The 14,277-nt window shown below is 41.7% G+C and overlaps 1 protein-coding gene across 3 annotated transcripts in view; it reads left to right on the top strand.

Moving 5' to 3' along the window:
- The window catches only part of USP18 (ubiquitin specific peptidase 18), a 31,858-nt gene extending 30,530 nt beyond the window's left edge, over positions 1-1,328 (top strand). For all 3 annotated transcript variants that reach the window (XM_049882093.1, XM_049882091.1, XM_049882092.1), the window contains one exon: positions 1,169-1,328. In XM_049882093.1, coding sequence (XP_049738050.1) covers positions 1,169-1,214 — 46 coding nt within the window. In that variant the 3' untranslated portion in view covers positions 1,215-1,328. The remainder of the gene's footprint in view (positions 1-1,168) is intronic.
- The last annotated feature ends 12,949 nt before the right edge of the window (positions 1,329-14,277 follow it).

Genomic DNA, 14,277 nt, shown 5'->3' with positions numbered 1-14,277 from the left:
AATTTCTGGGGCAGGGGTGATTATATACCAAAGGGTATATTTGAGATAATTTTCAGTTACAGAAGTAGGCCTGATAATTTGCAAATAATGAATTAGGTTAAGTTTGTGTTTGGAATCCTCTTCTGACCTTCCACTTTTTTTTCTTCAGATTCACATTTTATTATTTTTTATTGTACTTCAGGTGAAAGTTTACAGAGCAAATTAGTTTCTCATTAAACAGTTAATACACATATTGTTTTGTGACATTGGTTAACAACCCCACATGTCAACACTCCCCTTCTTGACCTTTGGTTCCCCATTATCAGCTTCTCTCTCCCCTCCTGCCTTCTAGTCCTTGCCCTTGGGCTGCTGTGCCCCTTTAGTCTTGCTTTGTTTTATGGGCCTGTCTAATCTTTGACTGAAATGTGAACTTCAGTACTGAGTTAAAAGGGTGTCTGGAGGGCATACTCTGAGGGTTTCTCCAGTCTGTGTCAGACCAGTAAGCCTGGTCTTTTTTTATGTTAAAATTTTGTTCCACATTTTTCTCCAGCTCTGTCCAGGACCCTCTACTGTGATCCCTGTCAGAGCAAATCCCTGGCACCATCTAGATGTGCTGAACTGAGTCTGTGGTAGTTGTGGTCCATTGTTCCTTTGGACTAATTTTTGCCTTGTGTCTTTGGTTTTCTTCATTCTCCCATATAACCTTCCACTTTTCATCTTTCTCTTCCCTTTCTTCTAAGCATCTCCCTTAGATGCCCAGTCTTTGTCACTTTCTGGTTGTTGGTTATTCCCCCATGATTTAGATCAGTGGTTGGCGAGCCTTCTCCACAGAGGGCCAGAGAGCAAATATTTTGGGCTACTCTCTTCTCCCCTTGGACCACAATTGCAGCCATAGGCAGTATGTAAACTGAAGAGCATGGCTTTGTTCCAATACAATTTTTTTTTTACAAAAACAGGTGGCAGTCCAGATTTGGCTTATGGGCCCATGGTTTGTCAACCCATGATTTAGATGTTAAATAATAGCAGCTTAAGGGTTATTTTCTCAGGTTACTCTCTGAGGTGATAGATAGATGAAGACTTGACCCAACAACCCAGAAGTTTGCTGATGCTTGTCCTATCATGAATTGATGCATCCTTTGACTCTAAATGTTTTATTTCTGCTATTGCTGATGTACATTTTTCTTTCTAGGAACGAAACTGCATATATTCTGGTTTATATGAAGTTGGAGTCCTAATGGGTGTACTCTAAACCTTCACAGATAAACCATCATTTTCCTTTACTATCTCTGGATCTGCTGACTCTTCTAAGAAATTTTGCAATGAGGAAAAAATAAGGATTTCAAACTGTATCATTAAAATTTATTTATAATCTAGGGTCGCTATCCAAATATGTAACAATGAAACGGTACAGTTCCTAATTGGAATGGATACTCCTACCCTGGCTGGAGCAGGGTCCTGGGTGCTCCTTGCTGTTCAAGGTATTAACCCCTTAGTTGGGAAATTGTGGAAGTCCGGGTGCTCCCCGGTGAGGAGAGACCAGGTCAGCAGTGGTAGTGGAAGGCATTCGGATGGCAAGGGGCAGTGGTTGTGAAGTTATTTCCAGGGGCAGTAGTGGTATGGCCATCCTGGTGTGTACTGGCTGAATATCAGTCCCGTTTATAATGTTCTATCTTTAGAACCTATATTAATTTCTTAAAACTCAATTGCTGTGATATTGTTATTCATTTATTTAACAAGTGTTTATTGATTACTCACTCTCCATATGACTGTGCCAGATAATGATGAATAAAGTTCTTTCCTTCAAAAGACGTTTTCAGTTTAATTGGGGTAATAAAATACTGAGGGTTTGTGCTATCAGAGTTCAAAGAAAGTGAAATCACTTTTATTGGGGTGGGGTATGGGAGAAGCTTTGGGCTGGAAAGAGGGTTAGAGGGGAGGACAATCTATGGGAAGAGCAAATGCAAAAGCATGACTGAAAAAGGCAAGGGTCAAGGTTCAGAGATCATCCACAGTCTGGCTTTCACTGGTGTAGGGAAGCCAGTGGTGAGGGATATGAATGGTAGGCTCAGATTGTGCAGGGCCTTGAACTGGGTTAAGAAGATTGCATCTAATTTGATAGGCAATGAGGAACCATTGAAGGGGTTTGAAAGGAGAGAAGCATTTAGCTGATCTCCTGGGGGCTGGCAATATGGATTAGATAAAGATGGTAGTGGGAATGGAAACATTTCCAGTTAATAGAGCCATTATGGAGGAAGAATAGATGGGGAGCATGAGAGAAGACGGATCCAAAGAGACTCCAGAAACAATCTAGGAGTTAAACAGGGCAGATGTCATCCCATTTTACAGATGAAAAGATTAAGACATTCAGATGTTTAATGACTTAAGATTTCGTACTTGGTAAGTGGCAGACCAGAAAATTCCAAAATAAAGTGTGGGTAATTTCTCTATTATTTTATCTTCATTTGCTGAAAAAAAAAATGTGTCATACAAGAATATATTCTCATTGTAAAACATTCAAACAATACAGAAATACATAGAGTTCCCTCTTCAGAGCTAGTCATTGTTAAAAAACTGTGTATCTTTCTAGGCCTTTTTCTATGCACTTGTATTCATATATAATGCAGATAAAAATAATTTTAACACATAAAGTATACTGTACAAATTATTCTTCTCATTGCTCTTTTTCACTTCATGTCTTAGAAAATTTTCCAAGTCTATACATATAGGTGCACAGTATTCTTTTAAATTGCTGCACTTAATTCCATAGATATACTATAATTTATCTGTTGCTATCTTGGTAAAAATTTAGGACAGTTCCATTTTTTCACTATTGTAAAAAATTCAGAGTGAGCACTCAGAGCTATTTTTATGCACGTGTGTAAATGTTTCTGTAGGTAACGAGAAGTGAAATTATTGGGTCAAAAGGTGTTTGTGTTAAATGAACAATTTCTTTTAGAAGGATCAGCACAAAGCTGGTTCCTATGATGTGGAGGTTAAAGATGCCCCAGATGCCCAACTTTTCCAGACTTATGTACCACTTCATCATCTCTAACATTAAGTACTCCTCTTCCCCTCAGTACTCTCCCTCCTGTGTTTAGGTTCTATAATTCACTGCAAGTCTCACAGAACTCATGAATTGTCAAGAAAATGGCTCTTGAGATTGTGGAGGCTAGCAAGTCCCAAATATGTGGGTAAGGTGTCAGGCTAGAGGGTTTTCCTGACTGAGTAGTTGCAGGAGCTGACTTTCCCAAATTGGAAGGTCAGATGACAGGCTGCTGGCTCACCAGGCTGTGGAAGCTGGCAAATCAGGTCAGACGATGGGCTACTGGCTCATGAACTGGGGGCCAGATGATGATGAGCCAGATTCAGGGTCCAGAGCAAGAGAGGGAACTTTGCCAGAGCACTCATATATATATTGGGTGCAGACCATACCCTCAAGGAAACTCTCCCTACTTGAGCAAGGCAGTGCAAGGGTGTGACTTGAATAAGGGTAGTGACTGGGGTAAGGGTGGTAACTTGTCACACCCTCTAGCAAGGTGGTGACTCAAGATACATCCCACCGTTATGCTGCCTCGTTAACAGAAAACTCAAATGGAACCAGAACCACAGGCATAGAGGCTAGAATTTACAACATATCACAAAACAGAGGATAATTACATCAGACCACAAAATGGAAGATAACTACATCATTACATAACTGCCAAAGTACATCATTACATAATGGCCAAATCACTGAAAATCATGGCCCAGCCAAGTTGACACATAAACTTCATCACAGGCTCCCCACACCATATTTGCCTTAGCAGCAAGCTTTCCAATCCTCTTGATGGGCCATAAGCACCTTATTTGCATAGTCCCACCCTATCACTGTGTAGGAATTACAAAACTGTGCCTAGAAGGGCCATATTAAGTAATTCACTGCACCGCAGGCCATCACCTGGCTCTTCTAGCCATTGGCTCTTTCATACTGGAAGGATTAACTTCCCCCTCCCAATCACCTTACCAGTCCAAAACAGTTATTAACAGTCCTTCAGTAAGGCAAAAGAGTTCTCAGGGTGAAGTTACTTAGGTACCAGCCCTTCAGGTCTGCTACAGGTATCCACCTGATCTAATTAGGTTCTCCAAACGTCTGGGCTTCACCCTTTCTGGCCCCTCATAAAATTTAGCTGAGAGATTATTCCTTTGCTCTGAGTCTCTTTTGAGGTATCAACAAAATGTTAGATTTCCCCTGCTGCATAACCCATTTATTCATTCCTTTTCCTTCAGCTGTTATTTCTCCTTCCTTCCATTTGTCATTTATTTTTACCCAAACTTTCCCACCTTGGAAAGGGACATCAGGTTAAGCTGCTGTGCCAGTCCAGATTGTTGATAGCAAGACCAATCAAGTAAGTGCTTCCGCCTCACTCCATTACCATTCATGTTGGGTAGGGTTACATAGGTACAATACTAGCAGGCTATCTCAACCAGTAGGCAATATGGCAGTATTCACTGTCAACTCCAATTTTTCCAGATAGAGGAAGGTACAATCCATCCTACCAGGCCCTTGTGAATTCTGGGGTATATTTACAGTCTCTTGCCTAATAATCACCCCTGCTTCCAGCACCCACAGCTGCATCCCTGTTCCTGAGACTGCATCATCTGACAGGAAAAAAAGCAATTTCAGATGATGTGGGGGGAAAACTGTAAAGTGTTACCAGCATCCTCCCCCACCCGCTCTTGCCCAGATCCCCCATTAACAACAGTTGTCTGTCCAGTGCTGATGCTCATTTTGCCTCCCTCATGATGAGTGTGAGCACACACTCATGAAGGCATGTAAGCCAGTCCTTCGTGTCTTTATCTCCCCCCATGTGAGAAAAAAATGTTTCAGCTGCCCATTCCAATTCTCCATCAAACCATTAATCAAGGGTGGTATGCAATATGGTATGTCCATTTAATATGATGTTTCTTGGCTCATTGCTGCACCCTGTAGGCTGTAAAGTGTGTCCCTTGGTCTGATGAAATATAACTTGGTGGCCCAAATTGGTACAGAATCTTTCGTTCCAATCCCTTAATGGTGTTTTTGACATTAGCATCTGTCATGGGATATGCAAAGCCAAGTCCAGAGTAAGTATATATTCCTGTGAGGACCCATTCGTAGCCACCTGGTGCCACGGACATCATTGGTCCTATATAATCAACTTCCTAGCTGTGTGCAGGGTTTCCCGCTTCTGAATCTACGCTATAGCCATATGCAACCTCTGTCTTTCTTGCTGGTAGACAGAATAGTCCTTATTGGCATTTCATGCCTCAGAGAGTGCAAGAAGAATGTGTCTAGATTCAGCTTAATTGGCCACTTCAAGTGAGCATACCAACAAGTCCACTTGCTCATTCCAATCACCTTCCAATCCAGGAAGGCAGTTCTAATGGGCATCAACATGTCCTACTCTAATGTGCTTTCTAAATTCCCTCAGTGCTTTCCACAGGACCATGCTCCACACAGGTGTCCCCGTAATAGTCCAATTTTACATCACCCATTTGCCTGACCATATAGCCAGGCCATTGGCCACTGCCCATGCATTGGTGAAAATCCAAACATATGGGTTCTCACCATTGCACAGTTCTTCTATCACAGCTATGAAGAAAGAATGCAGTTTAGCTCATTGAGCTGATCTGTTCTTACGTTCTTCAATCAGGGTCTTTCCATATGCTGGTCTTAATGCACAGCTTTCCACATCAAATGCGGCCCATGTATCCTGGAACTGTCATCCATGAACCAAACATCCTTCTTCTGGTCATTAGAAAGTTGTTCATAGGGCACTGTCCATGAAACAATGGACCCTGGCAGCTTCTCATGTGGTTCCAGGGTAGGACCTATGCGAAAAGAAGCTATTTGCTCGTGGATACGATGGGTGCCTCCTTGCATTCCCCCAGTAGCATGTTCTTGTATGAACCATTTCCATTTTATTATGGAAATATATTGGGCGCTGCCCTCCTTATTAAAGTGTTTCTCTGACATCACCCAAGACATTATGGATATTTCAGGTCTCATGATGATTTTATGTCCTTCTGTCATTGAGGCACTCTCAATCAATGCCCTATTGCAGGTAAGTAATTGCCTTTCAAATGGCATGTATTGTGCTGCAGCATCTGGAAACATTCTAGTCCAGAATCCCATCAGTTGCCATAGGGCAGTGTTCTCAGGTTTTTGCCATAAGCTCTGGTCTGCATAAGCATTAAGCATGTGTTGCAGACACCTTCAAAATCATGTCTGAATGTGGATCATAAGGGCCTAAAGGTAAAGAAAGTGAGCTTGCTTTCTGTAAATCAGACACAGCCTGCTGTTGCTCTGGCCCCCATTTGAATGTAGTTTTCTTCTGAGTGGTTTTATGGATGCGAGCCAGCAATATTCCCAGATGTAGAAAATGAATTCCTCTAAATTCAAATAGACCAACCCACGTCGGGCCTCCTGCTTAGTCTTGGAGGTAGGTAGCGACATCAACTTATTCTTGATTGCCTGCAGAATGCCATGGGTGTTTCCTGCCCAAGTTATTCTCAAGAATTCCACTGTTTGGGCAGGGCCCTGGAGTTTTGCTGGGTTTATTAACCAGCCTCTGTTGGTCATGTGGGCCACCACTGTTTTCAAATCAGCCCTAAACCGTTCTTCAGTGTTTGATATTAACATATCATCAATGTAATGTATCATTACACTTGCAATCTGCACCAAGTCCAAGTCTCTTCTAACCAAACTATGATGGTAAGCCAGTGAATTCAGGTAACTCTGTGGCAATACAGTGAAAGTAAATTAAGATCCTTCCCACATGAAAGCAAACTGGCTGGCCTTTTCTGAGACTGGGATCGAGAAAAAGGTATTTGCAAGATCAATCACTGAGAACCAGTCTCCTTTAGCCTGCTGTATTTTCTCCACTGTTGATAAAATGTCCAGAAGAGCTGAAGCCACAGATGGCACTACTTTATTTAGGCATCCATAGTCTACTGTCAACCCCCATGAGCGATCTGCCTTTCTCATGGGCCATACAGGGCTGCTAAACAGAATTTGTTGGCACCAACCATCCAGCCTTTAGCATGTGTTTAATTAAAGCAGTAATCTCCTTTTGTCCATGAGGTATCCTACACTGTTATAAATTAACAACCTGAGTGGGTTCAGGCAATTGTAAGGATTCCCATTTAGCATGTCCAGTCAATACTGGCCTCAGGGCAGAATTACATGTCTTCAGTTTTACAATATAGAGGTAGTGTTCCCCAATTAGACATAATATCCATACCAATAATACATTCAGGTAAGGGAGATGCAACTACTTCATACAAGATCTGTTTAAATCTTCCAGTTCTCATCCAAATTTTCACCTTAGTTCAATCAACTGTTGCAGCCCCATATTCCCCCCTTCTAACCCTAGGCCTCTTCAAGATTTTATTGACAGGTTTTGGGATTACAGTATATTGGGTTTCCTGTTTCCAGGAGCCCCAAGAAAACCCTTCCCTGCCCCCAAGACACTTCACCCACATGTACATATGGCCTTAGTTCTCCTGCTGGGTGCTGGACCAGAAGACTCTAGTCCCCTTGTCAATCCTTATCTTGATTGACTAGCTGAGCCTCTGCTTCAAATGGTCCCAGATGGGACTTCCCATCATTAAATTACTCCTGACTGGGGTGAATAGGAGGAGCTCGTCTAGGCCTCTTTAACATTGGGGGACCAGCAGGAGTTCCCATTGGTCCACCCAACCTTCTGTAGTGCTGCATTAGAACCTTTATCTCAACTCCATCAATGTCTGCTATATTCATCCCATTTCTTAGTAAACATTTAAAAATCTCAGCCCTGTTGGAGTAAGTTGTTTCCCCACTGACTCTTCCCATTCTCCTATGAACGACCTTTATGTTTCTTGCATCCATAAGACCCATGTGGGGAAGTTGTGCCAACAGATCTGACAAGGTTTCTTGGATTGTTGCTTTGTTTTTCTGTACCGAGGTTACATGGGGTTCTCATGTAGAAGGGGCTCCTTTGATTACCATATATATCATGATCTATGTAAGGGGCATACTCGTTGGATGAATATCCTGATCACCATAAAGCCATTCCAGCATGGCTTGCATTATTATCAGCATATCAGCTGCTTCCTCTGGAGTGTTCCATTGGGTATTTAGGGGAGAAGAGGGCAGTTTCCCCTCTCAGGGTAAACAAATCTCACTGCACATTTTATCCAGCCCACCAAGCTGGCTATCCCCTCTGGGTTAACCTGCTGTGTAACTGGATCTTGTATCATCATTTGTGGCTATTCCATAGTGAATTGTGTGCCTTGCATCAATCTAAACATACTCTTCCATTCTGCAGCATTCAAAACTAAAGAAAACCAAAACACAGAAACAAAACAAAACAAAACAAACAAACAAACAAACAAAAAACCCCCAACTCTCTGCTGTCAAGTTGATTCTCACACACAGCAACCCTATAGGACAGAGTAGAAGTGCCCCATAGGATTTCCAAGGCTGTAATCTTTACAGAAGGAGACTGCCACATCTTTCTCCTGTGGAGCAGCTGGTGGGTTTGAATTGCTGACCTTTTGGTAAACAGCTGAGCACTTAACCACTGCACCATAAAGACTTCTAAAACTAAAGACACTCCCTAAATTAGTCATTCTTACAATTCATTTTCGTATTGGTTCCTCAGGAAGTTGATAATATCGATCGACAAACTGCAACAACTCCTTTACACTATACCCCCTGGTTTCAATAGTTTCTTGGTTTTGCCCATTCCCCTCCTGGACTACCTTCTTGGTGACCGGTGGCATTGGGCTACTTCCTGTTGTTCTGACTCGATTTTTCCTTTCTGGGTTGGCCCTGAGACTAGTGGTCATAGCTCTGACAAGACCGGATCTGGGTTTGGTTCAGTGCTACAGTCTGCCCCTACATTCTTTTTCCCTGGCATTGCAACTATTACTGATAACAGCAACCAAGGAATTGTATGTCTTTCCCTTTCTTTATCATTCTGTATTTCTTTATGCATGCAGCTAGCCCATTCCTCAGGAGTTAGATCCACCACAATGGGGTCGCTAGAAGGGTTTAGGGGTGTGGACTGCACTGAGTGACAACGTCAGACGGGTGATACCAAAATGATTGTCTATAAATTTATGTGCAGAGTTGCAGTAGAAATTTACTATTTTTTATAAAAGTATCCCCATAGTTGGTTATAACAACAAAAACATTTTTTATAAGCTCAGCTTACACGTATCAATATACTTACAAGGCTAAAACTCTATGCTAATTTACTTTGTGAACCTTCCAATGCGCTCCAGTCAGAGCAGTTATTATTACTCAATTACAATGATGCTTTGAATCACGTGGTTTCATCTTTGTTGTGGCTGGTGTTTTTACAGTCACCAATTTTGTTAAATTTTCTGCTGTTTTAGTGACAATAATGTGGTAATTAGCATTTGTGAACTTATACCAATAATTTTTTTTGAGAATGAAGTAATAATTTAAGGAAAAGGAGAAAAATAAAAAAAGTCTTCCACTCAGTTACTAATAATGTTGTATTTCAATGTAGAAAGATTTTACAAAACAATTTTGTTGTTAGTATTCATATAATCTAAGAAATATTACTTTTAAGCAATTTACAGCTATTTTTATCACATGTTACTCTGTGATTAAAATTGATAATAAACATTACTAAGGATTCTATATGGTCTGATATAGGAGGAGGTCCACGGAGGCTGACACCATGAGTTGCTGCACTGGGTGATACCAACCCTAGTGATGCCACTGATTCACCACTCCTTTTTCCCATGAATAGCTTTTGCCTCGGGTAACTGACTGCAACATAACAGCTACTTCAGTCCATGGATTTTTTTTCTTTATCCCATCCAGAAACCAAAGATTTCTCATTCTTCCATTTATCCCCTTTTTTCCCAAAACCACTTATTCCAGTGAGTTTGGGCCACTGCAGTAAATCCCACCATTCTGACACCAACTGAATGAATAAATTCTTTAGGAAGAATTAGCACAAAGCTGGTTCCCATGAGGCAGTTAAAGATGTCCCAAATGTTGAACCTTTCCAAACTTATGCATCACTCCATCATCTCTGACATCAACTACTCCTCCTCCCCTCAGTACTCTCCCTTCTGTGTTTGGGTTCCATAATTTGATGCAAGTCTCAGAACTCATGCACCATCAAGGAAATGGCTCATGAAGTTGTGGAGGCTAGCAAGTCCCAAATTTGTGGGTCAGGCATCAGGCTAGAGGCTTCTCCTGACTCAATGGTTACAGGAGCTGAAGAACCCAAATCAGCAGGTCAGATGATAGGCTGCTGGATCAAATACTGGAGGTCAGATGATGATGGGTTTTGTGCAGGATCCAGAGTTAGAGAGAACTTAGCCAGAGTATTCATATATGTATTGGATGCAGACTGTATCCTCAAGGAAACTCCCTTTACTTGAGCGAGGCAGTGCAAGGGCATGACTTGAATAAGGTTGGTAAGGGTGGTGACCTGAGTCACACCAACTAGTAAGGTGATGACTCAAGGTCTATCCCACCCTAATCTTGCCTCATTAGCATAACAGACAACTCACTCCCAAATGGGATGAGAACCACAGGCATAGAGGCTAGGATTTACAACATATCACAAAATAGAGGATAATTACATCAGACCACAAAAAGGAGGATGACTACATCATTACAAAATCATGAAATTACATCATAACATAACTGCCAAACCACCGAAAATCATGGCCCAGCGAAGTTAACACATAACATTAACCATCACAGGCTCCACACACCTTATCTGCATTAGCAGCAGGCTGTCTAATTCCCTTGGTGGGCCATAAACACCTTATTTTCATAGTCCCACCCAGTCACTATGTGGGGGTCACAAAGACTATGGCTAAAAGGGTCATGATAAGTACTTCACTGTAACACAGGTGTCTAAAAATTTTGGTAGCCACTGTCATATTGACTCCATAATGACTGTACATTTAATACTTTTTTTTTTTTTTGGAGTTTTAACTTTTTCCTAGACTGACTGATGGATAATACTGATTAAATTTGATCTTCACAGATTATTAATGAGGTTTGACATCTTCCCATGTGTTTAATGACCATTTACATTTCTTTTTGTGTGAATATCACTTTATGACTCTTGTCTGTGTTGTGGTATTTGAATTATTCTTATCAAATTGTAGGAGTTTTAATATATTTTAGATAACAATCCTTAGATTTATTTATTATTATTATTTTTGAGTTTCATAAATTAAAAATTTTAGCTAGTCACATCTGCTAGTGAGTTTAGTAACTATGAAAAAATTAACCATGGGAAGTTAAAAATAGGTGAGCATGTGAATATGGTCCTTTTGGACAATACCATGGCTTGTTAAGATGGTATTGGAGGCAGCCCTCACTTGATAGTTCTCTCCCTCCTTCCAACCTGGTTTTGAGCTAACTTGCTCTGTTTCTCTCTCCCTCTTTCATTTGGCTCTGGTAGATAGACAACAGCTCAGACTGGACTTCAGGGTAGAAATAACAGAGCAGCCTTTGTCCTCCTTTGCACAGAGGATCCAGAGGCATGTTTGGTATTGGGTAAATTAGTCCTCCATGTAGTTAGACTTGGTTCCATGGAGTTCTATATTGGAGTTTGGAGTCAAAGCTCCAGCTAATAGTGAAATGTAACCTTGCTTTGTTCATTTTGCATAAATCTCTTTTGGAGTCATTGAAGAGAGAAGTGGCTGGATTTAAGTATTCTTCAGTCCTTAGTCAAACACCATCAAAATATCACCTTCACCCTTCAAGAGCATCCTGTTTTTTCTAGTACATTCAATGGATAACAAGGTGAAAAGAATAATTTTACAGTAGGGGATGTCAGAGCATTTTTATAGCAGAGTAAGGATCCCTTAAAAGGGAGAAATAGAGGAAGGAAGAAAATGCACTGTAATCATTTGAACAAGGGACTTGAAGAAGGCAGGAAAAAAGAGATTAAGAGCACAGATATACGTAATTATCTTGGAATGGAGGCAAGCAGGGGTTGTGAGACAGAGATAAAAGGGAAGCAGAAGATGGGAGAAGGTGCATAGAGATTCTGAATTAATGAGGAAGGGTAGTAACAGATATTGTACCATGCACTGGGTGGAAGGAGAAGGACCACAAGTCAACTGACTTTGATTTTCAAGATGAAGCTGATTTTTGGCTACTTATTTTCTTCTCTAAAGTGCTCACACATCCACCCATACATTCATATGTCCAACAATCAACTGAGAATTCACCATGATGCCTGGTGTCCAGTCCTGATGTAACCTTGGCTGTGTTTTTGTTTTGAGGTCTCCAAGAGCTATTGGTGTTTCATCCCCAAGTGCTCTGCTGTCCTTTGTCCAGATGATTTCAGCACTAACACTTAGTACCTTCATCCGCTGGTTTTCTTTTCAGAAGGTCTATCTTAAAAAATGGGTGGAAGCTAGTGGCATGAGAAGTTGCCTAAGTCCTGGAGGGAGGAGGAGAATAAAGATCAGCCCAAGGCTGATTCCTGTGAGGTGGAGGTTAGACATACTTTCAGTCTCCAATCTTTTACCAGTTCTGACACCAAACGTCTTCACCACAGCACTCTACTTCTCTGCTGCATTTGATAATTCGTTGCAATGGCCACACAGAACTCAGAGAGCATACTCATGATTATGTGGTTTATTTGGGAAGTAACAGGCTACAATTTGGGATTAGGATTAACTTGGAGGTAAAAGGAACAACTCAGGACACAGAATACAGTTTGTTAGTCAGAACATCTTCCAAATAAGACAGCTCTCAGCTCCTTGTCCGTGCCCTCAGGCAGGCCCTGTGTCTCAGCTGTGCCTGCAGGCTGAGCCCTGATGGGGCCTCTGATGTCAGTCCTTGCTTGAGCCTCTGCTGCTAACTGTAACTCAGGCCTGGCCTCTTCAGCTGGGGCCCACTCGGGCAAGCGTTATGGCTCTTTTGGCTCTGTCATCAAGTGCCTGCAGGCACCCCACTCTGCCAACAAGCCTCCTGCCCAAAGACACTCAGCTCTCTTGCTCCATGGGTTGGTGTGCTCACTGTAGACTCCTCACTCCATGGGCTGGGAAGCCCACCGCAGCCTTCTCATGCTGGTCTGTTTCTTACCACTCATACCGTCTTGTGTCATCTTGTGCTTTCTCCAGTGTTACAGCTCTCTCTGTCTCCAGGGTCTAGAAGGTTCTCAGCAGAGAGATGCTGGGTCCAAAGGACTTGCTCTGCTCCTGGCTTTTCTTGATGGCAGTGAGTTCCTCCTCAACCTCTGTGTGATTGGCCTTTTCACGCCTAGCAAGATGGCAAAACCCACCAATCCCCTAGGTAGGCCACAGTCACCTAGTTTGCATAGTAATTGAACAATCCATGTGTCTTAGTTATATAGTGCTGCTATAACAGAAATACGACAAGTGGATGGCTTCAACAAACAGAAGTTTATTCTCTCACAGTCAATCAGGCTAGAAGTCCAAATTTAGGGCGACAGTTCCAGGGGAAGCCTTTCTCCCTCTGTTGGCTCTGACAGAAGGTCCTTGTCATCTATCTTCCCCTGGACTATGATCTTCTCAGCGCAGGGACCCCAGCTCTTCTCCTGGCACTACTTTCTTGGTGGTATGTGGTTCCCCTGCCTCTCTGTTTGCTTCTCTCTTTTATATCTCAAACGAATTTGCCTTAAGGCATAATCTAATTTTATAGATTGAGTCCTGCCTCATTAACATAACTGCCACTAATCCCATTTCATTAACATCATATAGGTAAGACTTACAACACATACGAAAATCACATCAGATATCACATGACAAAATGGTGGAAAATCACAGAATACTGGGAATCATGGCCTATCCAAATTGATACGTGTATTTTTTGGGATATAATTCAATCCATGACACCCTGCAAGCATTTTACTACCCACCTTATTTGCATAGTAAACTGATCAATCCCTGTGAGCAGCGTAAAATAGACCAATCACAGGGCAGGCTGTGGATCAATGAATTATTTTTGGTAGAACTATACACATAAGGCCAGAAAAGCCATATATAAAGAGAAACCCATTGCACTGCAAAGGGATAGAGAGAATAGCTCAAATCATTTGTTTTTGATCAAATCACAATTATAACTAGTAATATTCTTTGGGAAAGTATCTGGCCTTCTCAGGATACTTTCTCTATGGCACTATTTCACTGGTGCACTTTTTGCTTTGCTGCAGTTTATTAATACTGAGGTAGATTCTGTTGTATCTTAAAAAGTCTACTTAGCTTGGAATTATAGTTACCCACAATTTCTTGTGCCTACTTCTTTCTTTGCTTCAA

The sequence above is a fragment of the Elephas maximus genome, chromosome 4 (assembly GCF_024166365.1).
Source record: "Elephas maximus indicus isolate mEleMax1 chromosome 4, mEleMax1 primary haplotype, whole genome shotgun sequence".
In the NCBI taxonomy this organism is placed as follows: Eukaryota; Metazoa; Chordata; class Mammalia; order Proboscidea; family Elephantidae; genus Elephas; species Elephas maximus.
The sequence above is the reverse complement of the archived record's forward strand: the minus strand, read 5'-3'. Positions and strand labels throughout refer to the sequence as shown.